The sequence below is a fragment of the Poecilia formosa genome, unplaced genomic scaffold, assembly GCF_000485575.1.
Source record: "Poecilia formosa unplaced genomic scaffold, Poecilia_formosa-5.1.2 Scaffold4, whole genome shotgun sequence".
Taxonomy (NCBI): domain Eukaryota; kingdom Metazoa; phylum Chordata; class Actinopteri; order Cyprinodontiformes; family Poeciliidae; genus Poecilia; species Poecilia formosa.
Window position 1 is genome coordinate 5,364,884 of NW_006799943.1, and position 21,035 is coordinate 5,385,918.

The 21,035-nt window shown below is 40.2% G+C and overlaps 2 protein-coding genes across 2 annotated transcripts in view; both read right to left on the reverse strand.

Annotated features, from left to right (window-relative positions):
* Positions 1–2,089: 2,089 nt before the first annotated feature.
* Positions 2,090–6,627, reverse strand: LOC103144270 (WAP, Kazal, immunoglobulin, Kunitz and NTR domain-containing protein 2-like). Its single transcript, XM_007561171.2, has 2 exons — positions 6,159–6,627; positions 2,090–4,007 (listed from the first exon to the last, which is right to left on the reverse strand). Exons 1-2 carry the CDS (start codon positions 6,342–6,344, stop codon positions 2,460–2,462), a joined length of 1,734 nt encoding a protein of 577 aa, XP_007561233.1. The 5' UTR covers positions 6,345–6,627; the 3' UTR covers positions 2,090–2,459.
* A 10,440-nt stretch (positions 6,628–17,067) lies between these two features.
* The window catches only part of abcc3 (ATP-binding cassette, sub-family C (CFTR/MRP), member 3), a 43,522-nt gene continuing 39,554 nt past the window's right edge, over positions 17,068–21,035 (reverse strand). Inside the window, exons 28-30 of the mRNA XM_007561180.2 lie at positions 19,727–19,893; positions 19,446–19,640; positions 17,068–17,179 (exon numbers count right to left, since the gene is read on the reverse strand). Coding sequence (XP_007561242.1) covers positions 17,068–17,179; positions 19,446–19,640; positions 19,727–19,893 — 474 coding nt within the window. The remainder of the gene's footprint in view (positions 17,180–19,445; positions 19,641–19,726; positions 19,894–21,035) is intronic.

The window sequence follows — 21,035 nt, forward strand, 5'->3', positions numbered from 1 at the left end:
CTATATCAGATTTGATTACTTAGAAGAGGTGAAAAAACCTTTTTACTTTAGGGCTGTTACGATGTTCCGTAGCAGATGCCAACGTTAGCATTTTTGACTGCTAACGTTTAGCTAGCCTTCTCACAACCCTTTTGTGTCTTTGTTCTCTTTCTGTTGCAGTGTTTTATGTACAGGCACCCATTATCAACCTGCCGATCAAATGATTTGTGAGCACATCTTTTTATTGTTTGCTAACCGTAGATTGGCAGCCAGTCCGACGTGCCGTCCTCATTAGCTGCCTCTGCTAGTCAACCAGAGAATGATTAAAGAAATACTTCCTCCATTTCTTAAAGGTAATGACCAAAGGTGTATTTCCTTTTTTTAGCGACTCTGTTGTTATTATGAAATAAAAGAACAGGAAAGTTTTTTTTTTAAAAGTCATACAATGAAAATGATTCTAGAGTTTATATTTTATGTTTGCAGTCCCATCATTTAGCGATAAGAGTAGTTAGCGCTGCTAGCATTTAATAATAATAAAAAGCTGTTTGGTTTGGCTTTTGCTATCTATATAGTAATGTTTAAAATAAAACAAAAAACACCACTTATATGTTACGGTGGAGCACACTGCAGGGTTCAAGATAATAAAAATGACCTTGACTTAAATTGAAAAAAACGTTTTGAAATTTATGCATTTTAACATAAACTATGGACCACAGCTTTTCTTATATATTGTGTTTTCTCACATTAATGTATCAACGACAGTGTATTGTGAAAATTGAACACAAAATGTAGATGTTTCTCTTCTGTGATATTAATTTGAATGATACATTTCGTAAATAAAAGCATTTCCAGGCGATGCATTGCCCAGCAACCCCGTGAACATTTCACAGCTGTTAAGTTTATGTTGCTTATGACTTTGTCATTGGATCCCAAAGTGCTGTAGATCTAATATTTCTTCACTCAACAGCAGCCAGTAAAGGAGCCCTGTAGTTGCGGTAATGTCCTGCCTCCATCGCCAGTGTGGATGGGGGAAACAGAACCTCATCTGGGAAGTGGAACACCCTCGTCGTAGCCCACCAAGGCCTTTTCCTAGGAACCCAGAGAATTCTGTTGGCACCGCATGAAACACATAACTCCTCTATGGGAGTGGATCTGAGGTTTACAACTCGGGCTCCTCACCCAATTAGGCTGGACCTCGCAGGCAAATCAAAATAGGGTGAAGCTTTTTACAATGCCATTGGGGTCTTTAGAATGAATGGTTCTGTTTTGAAGTTTTTTAGGGTAAGCATTGGGGGGGGGAGGCAGCTGGGAATGTACAACTCCCAAGTCTCTTTTATCAGCCTGTCAGATAAGCCACAGAGGTAGAGAGAGCTTAATGTCAGCGCACAGGAAGAATCCTAATCATGGAGTTATGTGTGTGTAGATTATGCACATAACAAAACACATTTAAAAAACAATCAATTTATTTATAGAGATATTACATACACAATAAAATACAAAGCCTATATGGCAATAAATAGCCCCAAAAGAAAAGCAAAGTTAATAAAAAAAAAGAATAGAATTGGTTGTAAAAAAAAAAAAAAAGTTGCAATAACAAATCATTTTAATCAAACAAATCAAAGCTTATATTAAGTTTAACAGGTACTTTGGTTTGATATAATGTGTATATACAAGGTTCTTGATTGGAAGCAGAGCTGTAATAATAGACTATACACATACAAGGCCATTTAAATTATACAAAAATAAAAAAAGATTAGTTCTCCATTCTGATGGAGGTCATGAAAAGTAATAATAATTAGTAATAAGCTAGTGGATTGGCCCCCAATAAATTTCTGTTGTTTTTGCTTATTCTGTTTGGTTCATTAAAATTTTTGGTATCATAAATTTTATTTTTATATTGGACAGAAAACTTGGGTGAATACAAAACCACAAAAGCATTAAGATTACAAATGGCTCCGTAACCGTTTCCATACTGAGAAGTTGATTGAAAGCAACTTTCCAAAAAATATGGTCAATTGCAGAAAATTTATTATTTAGCATTTGTTACATTTTGTAATTTTAAAATTTGTTCAGTTTTATAGTTTAACAAATTTCCACCTTAAACAAGGTTGATTTTTTTCTTCTCTAAATAAATAAAACAATTTAACACTGCATTTAAATGTTTTCAGGTTATCATTAGGGTTCTGAAACCATTAGATTTGACAAAAGTAAAAGCAAAATAAATCTGCAATGCGGATGCCTGTTCACAGCACAATAAGACAAAAATTAAGGACATCTCCATCCTACATTATTAAGCAAAACAGAAACTAAAATATACAAAATCCTAGATGAACAAGATACAACTGGGGAAAATAAACGAGCAAAGAATTCCAAGAAACATGAACTTTCGAATCAAAAGATTCAAACAACGCCTCAGTGAGGTCGAGCTCACAAGAGTTTGTTACAGTTTTGTCAAGTCCACGCTTTGTGCAGTGAGAATCCTACTGAGGGCTGTTGGTGATTGCTTTGAGGATGTTGCAGGTGTTCTTCGAGATGACCTCTTTCAGTTTCCGTACCCGACGGGGAGTGGAAGCACCCACGTAGCTCTCAGGCTGGAGTACGGCCATGCCTTCGCTGACGTTGCCCATGATGATGACCTGACCTTCCGCGGCCGCGCCCGTTATGTTTGGGCATGGGCAGTTCCAGTCCATGTTGAGGAAAGTAACTTCGAGAGGTTCTTTGCCGAAGAAGCGCAAACCCATCTTCTCGTCCTTAAAGATCTCCTCCACAGTCACGAGGGCGTGGCCCGAGTCGTTCTCTTGCGTAATGTCCGTCATGCGGCCCAAGACCACAAAGTCGCTCCGGCAGAAGCTCGTCACCATCTTGCCTCTCGGTTTGCAAGCTTTGCATTGGTGGTTTTTCTGGAAGGGGCACATTTCCTCGCAGAGCTGTTTTGACTCAAAGTTGTTGTCATTTCCCTCACAGCCTCCATAGATGAAGGACTGACACTTGCCCATGGTGCTAATGTACGCCCACCGGGGCTCATAGGCCTTACAGCGGCCCTGCAGGGCAGGCAGTCCGCAGGGCCTGGACACCTCCGGTCCACAGCACTGTATGCAACCCTCGTATGTGTCAAACACTTTTCTGGGTGACTGGTCATTGCTGCTGTGGCAGTGTCTGAAGGGAAAGCAGTTGTTGGATTTGGGCTCATAGTACCAGCTGACTTTCTCCAGCCCCGTTCCACAGTCCTCTGGGTTGTCAAAGGGGTTTTGGCATTCTTCAGGGAGGCAGCGAGTCAAGTTCTTGGGGCCCAGAGTGCTGAACACCTCTGCTGAGAGCACAGTGAGCGGGTGGTGGACCTGGACTGAACCAGACGGGTTCTGAGCTATGCAGGTATAGACCCCAGAATCTTGCAGCCGGGTGTTGTAGATGACCAGCTGGCCAATGTTTGTGACCACCATGTTCCCCAACACATTATTGGGCCTCATGATCACCCTCACATCTCCCAAGGGCAGCCGTTTCTCCCACATGATCTGAGGCTGGGGTTGACCGGTGACATCGCACAGGAAGCTAGCTGTTTCACCCACGTTTACGGTCTGATGAATGGGGCTGGTGACCAACACGGGTTGTTCAGGTTCCAATGGTAGTGGGACGGTGGGCTGAAAGGGGGTAGTCGTAGGATGAACCGTGGTCAACTGGGGAAGCAAAGGGCTCATGTTGGGCCAGGTGAGGTGAAATCGACACATGACAACTGAGAGGGTGATGCCCTTAGAACATGCCTCTGCATCCATGAAACACTTGTTGTAGTAAGTCATGCCATCTGAGGCACAGGTAAAGTTTGGCTCCTTCTCGCAGCGGTCCCGGCATTTACACAAGGGGCGGCCCTCCCAGATGACACACTCGGAGCCCTGCTGGGTGCACATGAAGCTGGCACACGATGCTTCCCTAGGCATTCCCACAGGGCCCTTCTTCCCATCCACGTAGCGGGCAGCAACGCAACTGTGGTTCCCACAGACATTTTGGCAACACTTTTCAAAGGACTCACATTCCTGTAAGAATCAAAGAGAAAATTGCTCATGAAGGATGTTCAGTGCATGGGGTGGATTTTACAAGTGAGGAGTAGGAAGTGCTTCGCACACTCCAATCAACAAAAACAATACGACACCTTGCAAAGCAGCCCAACGCCTGGCACTTTCTCACATTTTGTCAAGTTGCTTCAACTCATTTACTTGGATTTTATGTCAAAGACCAAAATAAAGTATCACATCATTTCAAAGTGGGTTTTAAATAATACTTGATTTTCTGTGTATTTCTTTTTTAAGAAATACTAATCTTAGGCATGGATTTCTATTCAGCTTGTTATACACATAAATAAAACCCACTGCAGTTAATTACCTTCAGAACTCATGTAACTTGGCATATATAGAGTTAAATTGTGTGTATTTTACTCTTGCTATTTAATCAAGATGGTTTGTGAGGGACTTAAGACTCTCTCATGTTTCATCCATAGCCAAACAGTCGATGCAGTGTCAAAGGATTGCAGGACATTCATATTTACACACAAACCCGTCATACATGGCGCAGACCACCTGGGGAACACTCCTTCCGATTCAGTATACATCAGAGCCTTAGAGATGAACATGTATAAATTCACTGAACAGGTGGAGGAAGGGACGATGTTGGCTGAGCATGACAATGCCATTTGACGATGAATTATACAACTGTACCTAATTCCTCAACTTGAATGATGTACATGATAAGCAATCCTCAAAAGTATTTGTGTCGCCGACACAAAAACCAGATAGTGAGAGTGGACTGAAGCGTAAGATCAACATTGCGGTCCGCAAATGTCTGACCAATCCCACAATACATCGCATAGAGCTCTGGCCAAATAGACCAACTAGGGCCTGGTGTCAAGAAAAAGACAATTTTCGTCATGCACCTACCTTAATAGCTGCGTTTCCATAACAAATGTGTGCAAAACTTTATCAATATACTGCTAATATTGAAAATCACAATTTCACATTTGTGGTGTTTCCATTAAATAAGAAGCACAACTAAAACCACGTGAGTAAGTTTGTTCACGCGATACGTAATTAAAAAACACGCTGCTTCACGATCCCCTATCTACTTCCTGTTGCCGTCTTCTTTGTGGTTTGCGCCAGTGGCAACATGTGATTGGTGATCATATGAAAAAAGTGTTTCCATTGCAGTTCTGCAAAATAGACCAATTTTTATATGGCTAAAAACAAACATCCTCATCCTAGAGACAAAACTTTTGATCAAAAAACATTTTTTTCTAAAATGTCAAATTGCACAATTATATGGTCGATGGAAACGCAGCTAATGAGAATCAAGTTCAACACTTTGGATGAAGTATGGGAGAGGCTTCAAAGGTTTGTTAGAGAATATTAGCAAACAAGCGACATAAGGAAGACCAAGGAACACAGCAGAGTGGCTAAAGAATAAGTTTAAAAGCAATTTAAGTTACGTAGCCACTTGTAGGGCTTTGAACCTCTCAATGAAGCACCTTTCAATCAATTTTCCAAGAATGAAAAGAGTGAGCACAACTCCTAACCTACATAGAAGCCAGGCAAAGAGAGCGTTAGGCAGAAAAGCAGCCGAAAGCTCCATGGTAACAGGAAGAACTGTGATCTACACTCAGGTTGACAAGACAACTATTAGTTGTGGAACATTGTTAAAAGAAAGCCATAAGAAGTTCAATTTCAGACGACTTATAGATAAACATTGTGAGAAGAGATCAAATTTGAAGGTTCAGGGCTACTTGGCAAACACCGTGTGACAGAAAACTAACAAGCCTAGAACATGGCGGTGGGGCATCATGACCAGGTAGACTGACAGGAAGCTGATCAGAGACATCAGAGTGATGCATGGGGTGAAAACTGGTTAGAGGACGCAAAAACGTGAGATTTTTATTTGTAAAAAAAAAAAAAAAAAGAAGGAGAAGAAAAAGAAAAACAAAAGACCGCGATGTGTCGATTTCCGTTCATATTGCAATTATGTAATACTATTTATCGGTCTTTCAATCTGTACTCATACGGAAAAAAACATTATCAAGTTCAAAGGGTGTGAATACTTTACGAAGACACTTCATAGCCCTAAAATACAGATTTCAAACTTTAAAACTCTTCTGCCTACCAGTGATTAAAAACAACAACAACAAAAAAAACATAAACTACCTCATCAGAATCACATTCCCGCGTGCAGGTGCTCATGGCATCCACCCACAGGTTGGGGTTAATCTCATTGGGGCAGATGCCCGCGTGCAAGTAGGTGTCACGGGGCAGAGCTGCGCCGCCGAGCTCCATCCGCGCGGACGCGCACGCCAGGAACCAGATCCACCGTGGAAACAGCATCCAGCGCATCTCAACTCGACAAGTGGTGAAGATCGGAGACAGAGATGCGGGTCTGAGATCCAGCGACCCCCTTAAAAAAACAAAACAAAACAAAACAAAAAAAAACACTTACACTTGTTCAAAGAAATGCCGGGCGACAGGAAGCCACCTGACGCGGGCTGAGCTGATGAGTCCCGGTGAAGTCGCGGCGCTGGCGGTCTGCTTTTCGCTCCCTAATCTGCGGTCATCACTCGCCAAGTGGCTCGCAATAAGACAATTAGGAGTTGCTCCTGCGATGCAGGAAGAAGCTGTTTTAATAAGTCGGAGCGCCACTTGGGGTTGGGGCAGAGGGGGGGCACCTGGCCGTTAAAGGGATTGCTGGTAACCCCGTTTAAACCTTTGCGGTCTCCAGCGGCGCCAGGGCGCGCGGCGCGCCAAGACGCGCGGAGTTAAGAAAGGAAACGTGTTGCTTTGAGAAGATTTATTTAACGTCTGCTGACATTAAAACCAGATGTTCTGTTTATCCGCGGTCTTAAGGTGGAAATGAAAAATTAAGAGCTTTGCTCTAGAGCAGGAGTGATGTCGACGCCGCTCGTCCTGCGGCAGAAGGTCAGGCTGACTTAACGTACGTGAGTCCAGAATGATTGAATCGTTAAATCCGCTGGCGGATTTACAGCCGTTTCTCAGTCAGACATGCAACTCTCTTGAGCAATAATAAATTTTGAACATAAAGAAAATCACATTAGCTTAAATTTTCATCAGAAGGTGCAAGGCATCAGGTATTTATGCTCTTCTCAGTATATATTGGTGTTAAAGCAATTAAATCTTTCTTATAATTTTTATCCTAATTTTTCCTCTTGTATATTTATGATACGTCTTTGTTAATGATCTCCAACTTTTGAGTTCTGTGCCATCACCCTAATCTTTTGTTTCCATCTAAAAAAATTAATTTGGAACTCTGGTTCAATACATTAATTAAAGATTAATTAAAATCTAAATCTGCCTGAATAATTTTGAACATAACTGCATAGATGGCATTAGAAAGTTAAACTTGTCCCATGAACATTTTCCACAAATCCATTTAAGTTTGTGACAAACAAAAACTTAAATGGATTTCAGTTGGAATCCATGAGATGCGTCGTAGTGATGAAAGGCTCCAGCTGGGATCTGAACCTGGCATCACCAGGCAGCACCGGACCATTAACACTGAATTTGCCCCAGTCAAAAATGATCTGTTTTAGATTTTCATATTTTTTCCACACTGAAATAACATCAAAGATGGGGAAAAAAATAAAAGAAACTAAACTGGTAGAAAGAGACATAAATGATCTTAATAAGGCAAGATTATAATAAAGGAGGCCTGCAAGTGGAAATGTCCTTAAGCTTAATTAACCCTGAAAAATCTTCTGAATTTGGCTCATTTTTATTATTATTATTTTTGTTATAACCCTTATTGTCCACTTCAGTCTGATTTCATTCATGTAATGTGTTAACATGACATAGCGATGGGCCTGAAAACACTAAAATGTTCAACTTCCATCTGATGATGGGGCTGACTGTGACATGATAATTAATTTTCTAAGAACAAGAACAACTTTTTTTTTCTAGACTTCAGTATAAGTTGTGATGAAAGAAACATTGTAATAAACATCATACTGATCTAAACCAACAGCAGGGAATTTTTATTTAATAGGACACACAGTGGAAAAAAAATGTTTTTGTTTTTACAAATCAATCCAAATCAACGAAAGTGGGCTGTTTTGACAAAAAAAATCATCTTTTTAATGTCAAAGTGACAACTGATTTCTACAATATAATGAAAGTAGTAACAATATGCAGAAAGAGACAAATAGGTTGATCAGTGCTTTCAAAATCCCAATTGAAAAATGCCCATCATACTACTATATAATTTTAGATTTGCTTGGTATGTTTGTGCTCATTTTCTTTTGTTGTGGTAAAAAAAATCAATAAAAGCATGGGACACAATCAAAATGATATCCTTTATAAGTTAGGTTTATGTGTGTGGAGGCTACAGTCCTCAACGTTGTTGGTTTGATTCCCGGTCTCGGACCCTCCGCTGCACGCCGTTCCCCTCTCTACATTCTGTTTCCTGTCTATTTACTGTTCAGTAAAGGCCGATGGTGCCATAAAAGATTTAGAAATAAAATTTGTTTCCATCCATCAGTACAAATATACAAAAGTATGTCATCATGTTCACCACTATTTTCTCAAATAAACACCAAGTCTTCATCTGCATGTTGATGTTAAAGCTGCAACATGCAGAGAATAGAATGAAATTAGTTTGTTTGTACTCAAATTAAAATCAAATTAAGCTGCATTGGAGTTTTAGTTTGTGTTTTCTGAATTGTTTGTAGTTTTTATCATGTGTGAGATGTTTAACTAGCCTAAAACACTGTGGAAGTTTAAATCCCATATAGCCCAGACAGTTAAATTTTGTAAAAAAATAAATAAAAAAAATTAAAAAGTGGAGAAAATACCTAAGTTTTAATTTGGGACATCTGTAAGATCTGTGTGTAGACTTAACTTTGAAGTTCAGTTTGTAGCTCTAAAAATCTTCTGTTGGACTATTTTTAAATTGCTAAAATCAGACAAAATTGTGCATCTTTCCAGCTGCTGGGCTCTGAGGACTTCAAATGTTTATGAACATTTGTCCGTCTGTCTGTCCGTCTGTCTGTCCGTCTGTCCGTCCATCTATCTACTACTTGCAGCAGGCGCTGGATCTTCTTCGGATCTCATTTCTGTTATCATGGCCGTAAGTGAGTCTTTGGACCTGGAGGACTGTTAAATGAAATGCTTCATGCCTCAGCTGAGCCCACAGTACAGCAGACAAAGCCCCAACCCATCTCCATTTTGACAATATTTGTGAGAAAAACACCAAAAATACTCTAACTTTTCCTTCAGCTTGAGGTGGAGATGAACCCCCGACCTGGAGGGAAGAACAGTCCATCAGTTTTTCCAGCATGGCCCCAGAATCAGAGAAGCTGACTCTTATTATCGCCACCTCACACTCAGCTATGAATTACTTGCCTGGGAGGTCATGAAAGCAACAACAACAACACAGGGAAAATGCAAAGATAAGACAGAGAGATTCTCAAACCAGAAAACTGACCGTGTCCTGAGGTCACAAACACCACATGTGTCAGGTTGTACCAGTAGTAATGTCTGTGAGATGTAGAAAAAAAGTGTTAACATTTAAGTTTTGTGAAATACACTCATTTCAATACAAAACATATATATTTTTAATCAGCATACTTCCATTAAGCAAATTTATTTTCAGAATTCCAATTTGTGCAATTATATGGTGAATGGAAACACAGCTGCGGTACATTCATACTTAATACTACTTGCTGGGTTCCCATTAACCACAGAATTCCACAACTTGAAATTATGAAAATAAATTTAAAAGAAACACAGCAATTTTGGAAAAACTCATGGTTTTCTATGGAAAGGTTTTGTGGTAGGATGAAGTGGTTTTTCAGCCTCATCGAAACAAAACTGCAATGGAAAAACCTTTCACATCACATGAGTCACGTGATCGTCAGCTGCACGTTACTCCTGCCAGAGAAGACATAGAAGACAACAGGAAGTAGTAGGATGATGACTTTTTAAAAAAAAAAGAAAAAAAAGTTGTGTCTCATTTGAATGTATTGAATTTATAACTTTTCTGTAAAATTACCGACTACAATTTCCCCAAACCGCCACACATCTGCGCCGAATAAGTTACCGACGTCCCTTCTGATTGGCTGATAGACAAGAGCGCGAGCGCCTTGGCCAATTATCAGTATATCTCACGTAAATGTTTACATCCGTTGCTGCTTCATTTTTAATGACTTGTTGCGTTAACCAGCTTATTCACGTGCGATTTTAGTTTAACTTCTTGTTTAATGGAAACGGTGCATTAGCGTAAAATGTGTTTTTCGACATTGACCGGACATGGAAAAGGTTTGCGCACATTGGTAATGGAAACAGCAGCAGGTGTTCCGCATCACTGAATCAAATCATCAACGAGTTGAGACTTAAAATAGCAAACATGAAGGCTCACAAATCTGAGTTGTGAAGCTGCAGAGGTGAGATGAGGACAGTACAACTTATGAAAAAAAAAAATTACTTTGAAGAGCAGGAGACGTTCCCCTCAGCAGGCGTGTGTGTTGGCACGGCGTTTAATGAATGAAGCTGTTATTATAATTTGGGCTGCTCATTCCTTTCCTGTGTAAACCGCTTTGAATGGTTTCCCCCACAGTTCAGCTGAGGACAGGGGAGCTATTAGTCTTGCCTTCCAATGCAATAACTACGGACTCACGCTGTGCCAGAGTGTATGTGGTGGGGGTTGTTTGTTCTTGATGCAGACACTGATTTTTCTGAATATGTCTATGTTGCAAACCTCTGCGTTTTGTTTGTGTGAAACAAGCAAAGCCATTGTTTATCTGGGATCTTGAAGAGCTGGCAGAGCTGAGGCTCTCAAACCTGTAAGAGGGATTATAATTGTGTTTCTCCACTAATCACAAACAACTGCTCATATTATGCACGTATGATTGCTTGTCAGCTTATCTACTCTAAAAAATTATGTCATTGACACCTGAACAAGCCGGCCATTTGACGTAATAAACATCAGACCAAGAAAACACGTTGTCCTTTGCTGCCTCTTTAGCGATGGCATGTTTTTGACGGAAGCTGTGTGCGCAAATTTGTCACTCTAAGGAGCAAAATACGTTTTGTTCAAGCCTTCATTATTGAGCTGAAACAATCTTATTATACAGATGCATGCATATTATGTCTAAATGCATTAAGTATTAATCTAAAACCCCTTTAAATATGAGGTGTCAAATAGCATTTTTTCTTAGGTAAGGATCCTGCTAGCTTAGGACGGAGTAAGCTGCTGAAATCGATGCATTCTTGGGTTGAGCTGGTTACATTTTATACAGTATGCTTTTGGCACCGACTGTTACAAAGAAATGTAAGCACCAGGGTTTTCGAATCCATCTTTCTTAACAGCTATATAATGAAACATGGCACCCTTTGCTAAAATACTGTGGTTGGCGGCTCCCAATGCTGGGTCAGCCCTACGAGACATTAAACCAGTGGGAAGAAGAAATATGGCTGGAATGAAAACCAAGCCTGACCCATTACTCTACAATTCAGTTGCAAAATAGCTTTCGTTTACTGTCCTTTTGATCTTTAAAGTTCCAGGAAGTTTCGTCGTATCGCCTTCATGGTCTTCTTGTACCCAAGACGAGTCCCCAAATTATCCAGCAGGATTACTTTTAGTGTCTCTTACATGTTCAGTTGTGATTTCCAAAGATAGAAACCACCAAGACGTCCAGACTGTACCACAGAACCAACAGACGGAACAGTTGACTGAGCTCCAGAACCCAGAGCAGAATCCAAGATGGTTGCAACTAATTAAACCATCATCTGAACCAAACATAAGCCTTGCTCTCGTCTTGTTCTAGGACTGCAGCAGTTCATGTTGATGGACCTAAGAGTTCCTCCTTTTCCAAACCGACTTGCACCTAAAACTTTTCTGCATTTGTTTCTCAGAGATGAACATTGATGTACATTTGATAGTCAAATCTTTAGGTACGCAATTTTACTCTGAGCATTCGTCCTCTGTCTAATTGTGAAAACATGAGGGTTATTACTGATCGGTTAAATGATCAATATTTCCAATATAACCGTTCAAGTTCAACTGAATTGGTTTATTTTCTATAAAATATGCAAGTAGAGCTCATCGATGGAGAGTTTAGTCTAGACAGGTCAGTTTGAACTAATAAGTTTTAAATAAAACTTTTTTTAAATTGTTGTCTTAAGGCTATAGATGGCTCACAGAGGAAATCCCCAACTTGTTCTCTGTAATCAAGTGGGAATGAGCTCAGACACTTGATAGGCATGCCTTCAGGCCAGGTTATTTAAGGATTCAATCTTTGATGGCAGTTTGTTAGAGCACAAAAGTATTTCAACATTACTGGGAGACCAGGATAAGGACTTGTGCTACAACATGGAAAGAGACAGACTAGAGTCCACTGGTGTGGTCAAGAGATTGCACTGTAGCTCAGTTTAGTAGTTTGCACTGTTTAGACATTTGAAATGTTCTACATTTTTCATAGTTTGTCATCAATTAACAATGGTAACTTGTGTTCACTTCATATTCATTTTGTGGTTCGATAACTACCATCCATCTCAAAATGGATTAAAGTCATTTAATTTCACATGGACATGGAAAATCTTAATTTATGAGCTTCCCTATTCCAAAGTTCAGAAACTTCTTAAAAAGTCATTTTGTCTGCCTGTTCCCAGTGTCCTTGATGGCGGCCACAGCACCCCTGGTGGGAGCAATGGTGATGGCACCCTTGACAGCAACACTGATAGTGGTGGTAGCGGCGTTTGCCACAATACCCTTGGCAGTGGCAATAATTGGCTTGATGGCAATTAGACTCCCATTGGTGTAAGTCAAAGTCTTCTTGCCTGCATCCACAGTTCTATTGGCACCAGCCACAGCCTGGCTGTCTGGACCCACTGTTGCATTGGAACCAGCCACAGTCTTGTTGCCTGCAACGTTCACAGTTCTATTGGCACTGGACCCTGTCTCATTACCCACAATCACAGTTCTGTTATTATCATCAACCACAGTTAAGGTGATGGCGTTGGCCATAGTCATGTTGCCGTTAACGCTCCTATTAGCAGAGGCCACCACAGTCACATTGCCAACTAACACAGTTTCATTAGCACTATTTGCAATGGCCACAGTCCTGTTGGGAAGAACTATTGTCCCATTGGCAGCATTGCCACAGGTCACCGACTTGTTGGCGCTGGCTACTGTTTCCTTGCCCATAGCAATACTCCTGTTGGGTTCAGTGACAGTCATTCCTGGCCTCTATGCTCCTGTTGGCATCAGCCACAGTCTTGTTGTTGCATATTACAGTCATATTGCCAGCAACCACAGTTTCATTGGCGCTGGCAATAATCTTGTATTTGTATAGCACATTTGGAAATTTAGGTTAACCAAGAAAGCTAAACATTAAACTAAAACATCCATTCACCACATTAAAAACGATATAAATATGAAATGTATCAAAAAGTCACACTTAAGTTGAGGATGAAATAATTGTTGATCTAAAATGTAAAAAAGGTCTTGCCAAAATGTTTTTAGGTCCATTGGCAACAAGAGTCGGGGATGGGTCAGTGTTGGCTGTGTTTATCCATATAATCAACGGAAGCAGAAAAATCGTTAATACAAAAGGACTCCTGTGTTGTGGGTAAAATAAGAAGATTTTTTTTGTCAGTGAAAATCTCTCTATGAAGAAAAATAAAAAGTAAAGTGGTGCATCAGCATCAACCTCCAGAGGGCCACAAAATGCTCCTAATTGTGCTCCATCTCCCTGGATGTTCACTGGTGTCAGTGTGATGTGGTCTGTTGGCCACTAGATGGCAGCAATGTGCTTCCAATATGATTGTCGGTATGTGTGAAATAGGCATTTTTGAATAGATTGTAAGCAAAGAGAGCTAAGACTAATCTATACATGGTGATGAGGGTTATATGATAGTGTTGAGGCCAATCTGGGGTTTTCTCTAGGTCCTTCTGACCATTTGAAAATCTTCATGTCAAGGTTAACAGGCTATTCTCACTTGCCCTTTGGTGTTTTCATTGTCATATTACTAAATGTCAGTGCTACATAGCAGAACTGATCAAATCAAACTACATGGCAGACTGGGATTGCTTTGTTTCACTACCCTGTCATAAATTTGATTTAACAAACAACACATGTGGGGTTCCTCAAGGCTCGGTTTACGGCCTACTTCTTGTCACATTCTCTGAATAGCTCAGATTGTAGAGTAGCATAATTCAAAATATTTTACCACATGCTGATAACACTCAACTTTTTCCACCCCAACAGGACCACAGCGTCTAACAGGAAGAGAATGAGCCTGATCTTACTTTTATGTCAGTGACGGGAAAGCCCAGGACTTCCAGTAACTTATCGGAGAACTCTGGAGAGTGAAAGAACATCCTAATCAGATCATATTTGCAGACATAATATTCAGAAACATTCTGGCAAATTCTGAATTAAGTTTTCTAAAAACTTCTAAACTTTTTCGTCAGTCATGCTTTTATGTCTGAGTTAAGCGCCTGTGGTACGAAGTGCTGGGGCAAGTCAGAACCCCAGAACCCAACTCTTCTGCCACTCCAGATAAAATTGGCCATGGGCATTACAGAAGATTCTGGCAGCAGAGCTCTCATTCACCTCAAGACATCTCAGTTTTTGGCACATCAGGGACAAAAACAGGGTGGGTACATAATCAGTTTTTATAAGCTATCATCAGTTAGGAGCTTATAAAAATTCCAAATATTAAGTTTGGAGGAAATATTAAGAAATCCTAGCCGCAGATTGCCTCTTAATAGAACAAGAGGCATATCTTGTCGTAAGGGATCTGAGATCTGCTCTTCCTAAAACTGTTGCTACCTCTAGCTCTTTTACTGGGTCTGGCTTGTGGAGTTATCAAAAATAAAACCCACCCGGGTTAGTTTTAAAAATGACACATTTTCCATCTGTTTCACAAACACAAAACAAGCAGGTACAAGCTGCAGAGGTCATTTCAGGTGTGGGATTTTCATTTGGAATCTTTCTCTTTTTTTTTTTTCCTGAAACACACCAAGCAGTCCAAGGAGCCTTAAAACGGGGAGCAAAACAGGCCACCGTCAGTCAGACTGCAGGAGGAAAACAAGCCCTTCGGGGAGCTAGTGAGAACATTCTTAGAAAAGCAGGGTGAGCTTAGAAAAAATGTTTACCGAGAACAACGGTGGTGGGTTACTGCAGGATCCCAAAGAGTAAAACTTCTCTGCAAGAGGGAGGCTGGTAATTACCAAAGTGTGCTACACCTGGATATGTGAAGACTAACAGGATTGTTGTTTATCTCCACCATACTGTTAATCCAAACTTCACGATGCCTGTAGATGAGCTCAAGGACATCGTACCGTAATCTCATTGGAATAAGTTTATTTGGCTGAACTTACATCACCAAGTGCAATGTAAACATTCGGGTGCAGTGGTTTAAAGTTTAAAGAACGCCATCCCTGGAGTAAAAGCGCCATCTGGCGTTTATTATGCGCCTTTGCACGTTTGATAGACTGAAATAATGTACTTACTAAGCGCCACCTGGCGTTCAAAGTGTATAGCAGCACCATCCGGTCGAGGTACCATCAGCAACTGTGCTAATGTTTTTGGTCAGCTCTTTACGAATATTTTAACTCACAATATGCACCTACCTACCGGGTTGTTTTGTTTGTTTTAAATCAGGTTGCATACACAGATTCAGGAATTCAAGATAAATAATACTTGTGCTGTGAAAAAGTTTCAAACCAATCTAAATGTGTCTCCACTCAGACACATTTAAAATGACATTGGTTAAGTCTCAAAAAAGCCAAGAAAACTGTTAAAGGAAATAACCCAAAGACTTCAACCCAAAGAGGGGGGCAAGAAAATTCATAAACAAGAAATTAAATATTTATAAATGTGATAATTCAAAAATAACTGCAAGTAGACACATTAAATATTTCAAGTTCAGTTCAGGTTGTTTAATGGTAGAATGGGGAATTAACTAATTAGACATAATCGGATATTGTTTTTGCCCTTAACACAGAAATCTTCAATTCTGTTTCATTCCTTCAAATTTTCCCAGAAGAGGACCATTTGTGATACTTTAAAATGATTTTACTGAACAGTTCAATTATCTTCTTGAGGTATTTCAAAGTCTATAGCTGGTTTTTCACTCAGAACATAAATTTGTGTTAAAACTTTCAAAATATACATAAAAGGAGTTTTTCTCCATTTTAAAATTTTACCTTTTTTTCACACGATGTGACAACACATTTTAGTATTCTCAGAGTTAGTCATAAAGTGAGCCACATGTTACCACATCAACAAACATAGTTTTTATCTGGTAGAGCTAAAGTCAGGAACAAAGCACACACTGATTAATCTTCCGTTGTTGTTTTTTTGTTCTGTTTTTAATAAAGGCATATCAATATTATTATTATTATTTATTTTCATATTTTTGTGGTATAGAATTCAAGTTTTTATACATTTGGTTCACAGAAGAATCACACATATAACTGAAGCATCCCTAGATGATACAAATATCTCACAAGTAGTTTAAATAAAGGTACAGTACAAAAATAACATGGGTTTTTATCACAAAAGTGTATTTTTTTTGTCTCTCGTGAGGACGGTACAGTGGCACAGTCTTCTTCTTTGAATAGTAAAATAAAAGTTCCTCCTTGTTAGCTGTTTTGCAGCAATGAGCCAAGTTTAAATATGATACATTCACTGGCTTATCACACTTATCACACTGGCAGAAGGCACGAAGGAGCAGGCTTGGGTCAAGCAGCGTCTGCGTGTATGGCTTTATTTTTTCCTGTTCATGAGACAGAAGGACAGCTGTAAGAGTGGCTGCAGGTGTTAACAACCACTCCGAAAAAGAAAAGAAAGGAAAAAAAGAAAAGAAAAGAAAAGAAAAGCATGTCTTCTGATGAGAACTAGAACTTTTCCCCCCCAAATGCAATTTGACCCAAGCCTGCAAAAATGAGTTCAGGCTTCATTCAAAACGAGCAGAAAGTGCTCCTAAAGAAAAACATAAACACAATCATGTAGCAAGTCCAGGTAAGAACAAAGTGATGAACAGCTCTGCTGCCATGTTTAAAGCCCAGAGTCAGGCTGCGATGAACTGAGCTGATCCTCTACTGTGCCAGTCCTGCGTCTTTAGCCATGCCGTAGAAGATTCCTCTCTTTGATATGAGGTTTGTGGGCGTATCAAACTCTGCTATCTGTCCCTTGTCCAACACCAGCACTCTGCAATGAGAGAGAGAACAAAAGGTACTGACCATCTGTGGCTGTTCAATCAGGACTTTACTAACCACTAATGCACCCTCGCTAGCTAGCTAGCTTTTTTGCATGTATGGGTAAGTGCAAATTTACCATCAGCTGTCAGTCATTCCCTAGATTAGGGCTGGGCGACATGGATGGAAAACGTATTGCGATATAAGTGTTTCATGTCAGTCGATATCGATAATTATTGATTTGGTTTTCATTTTGTTGTTGTAAATATCTGAAACACTGCCAAGCTGGTGACTTTCCTCCTTTATTCTTAAAAAACAACTCCCCGCTGTTGTTTTTTTAAGCAGCTATGAGGCACGGTGGCAAAACCTGAAACTGTTGCTGCACAAATTACTCGACAGGTAAACCAAAGAGCGAGTGAACTGATGCCGTCAACCGTGCTTCGCTCACTGTGACAGGTTAAGCAGATAAAGTTCAATGATCACGTATCTATCACGTTACCCTAAATTTATTGTTTGTTCAGTCTAAATTTTAACTGAAGGTGGCATTAGAAAGGTCTTTAAAAGCCTTAAGTTTGACTTGCTACCAAATAGCGGTTAGCGTTAGCCTCAATTGCCTCTAGACACAACGCAATGAAGATGGGAAACTTGGTTGACAGAAAGTGACATCCATGAGAATGTACGAGATGAAATAATCCCGCCATGACAAAGACTTAAGGGTCCGTGGACACCCTGACGAACACACCATGAAGAGACGGACTTCCTCTGTTTAGTTAGAAATGGGAAATCTTAAACTGCATGACAGATTCATATTTTGACTTGCACTATGCATAATAATGTTTCTCCTTTACAAGGAGACCATCTACTTTATATTGGTCTCCAGGTTCAGTCCTGCAACTTTTACAACTTTTCTCTGCTTCAACACATCCGAGTCCAACAATCAGGTCATCAGCAGGACTCTGGAGAACCTGACTGCATACTGAGCAGGTGATACGGCTATTTGATTTAAATGTGTTGGTCTATCACACAAAACATTCATAAAATACTCTAAGGTTCGTGATCATAGCTTGTCAAAATGTGGGAAAAGTTCCTGTTCTGGTCCCTTAAACGTTTAGTCATAACACAGGGACAACACCACATGTTGGCCGTGTTGCCAGCTGCCACTTTCTCAGCATAACAGCAGTGAGGGACAATGATTTGCAGACGTCAGTCTCCATCAGGCTTAACCGTAAACGTCAATGGTTTCTTTTATTATGAGTCCTGCTTCCTGCTCCCCAACGAGAACACAGTGTCCGCCGGCTCTGTTCCCAACGATCAGAACTCCGCTCGATTCCCCAAGATGGATGTCGGCAGCAGAAGCTGGGAGATGTAATAAAAGCCGGGTTCGAACAGCTGATCTTCTTTATACTCGTGTTGGCGACGGCCATTACCGGAGGCATTAAGGGATCATTCAGAGGACAGAGGCTATTGTGATCAATAATTCACGTTAATGTGTGACAAAGTGTTGACATTGTCCATAAAAGCGTTCGCTTTACCGTGACGTCAAAAGACTGTAGCTTAGGAACAGACGGGGACTCTGATCTGTGTCTTCACTCTGTGTTTTTTCATCGTCAGTCACTCATTAAATCGTCTTTTTCTGATCGAGAGTCTTGGATTTTATTGTGATTTTTCTGTGAGAAGCAGGGCTGGGCAATTAATCGATTTGATCAATTAATCGCATATTTGTTAAATTAATTGCATATTCTGCCTTTGAAGACTTAATTTTTGGTAAATCTTGATTTATTTTTTCACTTTTGCACTTTTTGGGTTTCCGTAGTTCAGACATCAACAGGCCCATGGTCGCCATCTTGTTTGACAAGCGTGCTTCAGAGCTTCTATTTATTTGGGCTTTAAGATCATGTAAACTCACAGACAGGATGATTGAACTAAAAACCAGCTTTTCAAAATATCTCCATTTGTAATTTTTATTTATTTTAATCAGAGATGTATGAGAGAAAAGTAGATTAAAATTGGTATGAAAAAATCTGATTTTATGTTTAAGCCGTATTGCCCAGCCCTAACACAAATCAGTGATTGTCAAGTGGAAGATGGATTTAATAATCTGACAATCTAAAAACTGCTTTTGTATCAGAGTAATAGGGGGCTAAATGCAAATGCACACCACACTTTTCAGATTTGTACTAGTGAAACGTTTTGAAAACGTTTGGTTTTATATTAAATCACAATAAAATACATTCAAGGTGGTGAGAAGATGTGGGGAAAAAAATCTGCCCTTTTCTGACCTTGTGTAGTCCATAATAGTGTTCAGTCTGTGTGCGATGGTGAAGACGGTGCAGTCTTCGAACTGAGTGCGGATGGTGGACTGGATGAGGTCGTCCGTCTCCAGATCGATGGCCGCCGTCGCTTCGTCCAGGACGAGGATCCTGGTTTTCCTCAGCAGAGCTCGAGCTAGACACACCAGCTGCCTCTGGCCCACGCTGCAGATCAAAGACCAGCAGACGTTCAGTAACAAGAACCAGATACGCATCTGTTCAGCGGCTCCTTTTTAGTTTGCTGAGCGCACCTGAGGTTCTCTCCTCCCTCCGAACACTCCAGGTCCAGCTTTGCCGGCTGGTTGCTGACGAACTTGTGGAGGTGCGAGTGCTCCAGGGCTTTCCACACGTCGTCGTCGCTGTACTTCTCAAACGGATCCAGGTTCATCCGCAGAGTCCCCGAGAAGAGCACGGGTTCCTGAGGAAGAGACAGACACCGGCTTGTTACAGACAACAAAGATGGAAAATCTTAAAAGACAGCACATTTTTAAAATATCGCAAAAAAAAAGCAAATTCGGCGTATTTCCATCTGTTGGTTTGAAGTAGGGATGCACCGATCCAATTTTTTTTTTACTTCCGATACCGATATCTGAGGTTTAGTATCGGATGATGCCGATCCGATGCAGAAACACAGCGTTGAATTGACTTCAAAATGTTTCTTTTTTTAAAACACAGACATAAATGTTCTGAATTACAAATTTATTTGATAACTTTGCAGCTCACTGAAATACACCAGTAGCTTCACAAGCTTGGTCAAACATGTAAAAACTTTAATTTGTTCAGTCAGCACACTTATGGGTTGAACAGCAAACGTAAAATAAGTAATAAATAAAACTGAAAGTGATAAAAACAACTTGGTCCAACATGTAAAAATAAACTGCAGCAAACCTTCCTCCACTATGGTTCAGAAAGTTCAATTAGGAATTCTGAATATAATGCAAAATAAAAAACAAAACATGATGCTGCTCAGAACACAGCATAGAATTTGACTGAATAGATCTGCTGTTACACACGGTCACTGATACCCAGTCTAGAGTTTTTATCAATATCGTGATCAATATGAATATGAGATCGGAGCATCTCTAGCTTTAAGTGAACCAACCAGGATTAAAGTGTACCGTTGCCAGATGTTGTTACTCATGCCTAGGAAGAAACTCAAATTTTCAGAGTTTCGTGTCCATAGTAAGGCTCAAACCCACCAGTGGATGAAAACCAGAGGTTATCCTAAACTTTTCTCTTGTCCATCATTTTACCAGATAAAAACAAATCTGTCATATTCTATTTTTACCTGTCACTTTTTAAAATAATAATGACCTACTCAATTAAATTGCATATCATTTGCTTTAATTAGTATTTAACAAGCTGAACAGACAATCCACACTATACAATCGGAGGTCACACAGATCCATACATGTAACTCGCACTTAAATTATGAAGATGGACATGAATTGTGCGGCCGCTTGTGCGTAATCAAATGTCTGTGAGCGCACAGACCTACCAGTGTGTGATGGCTGCAGTTACGGCCACACAAATGTGGTAATATTCACTCTCACCACACGC

Bases quoted from the DNA above. Each gene is read 5' to 3' on its own strand.
- LOC103144270 (XM_007561171.2), bottom strand. From the start codon at position 6,344: ATGCGCTGGATGCTGTTTCCACGGTGGATCTGGTTCCTGGCGTGCGCG. The intron at 4,008-6,158 runs GTAGTTTATGTT...TGATTCTTACAG, and splicing joins GGGAATGTGATTCTGATGAG to GAATGTGAGTCCTTTGAAAA.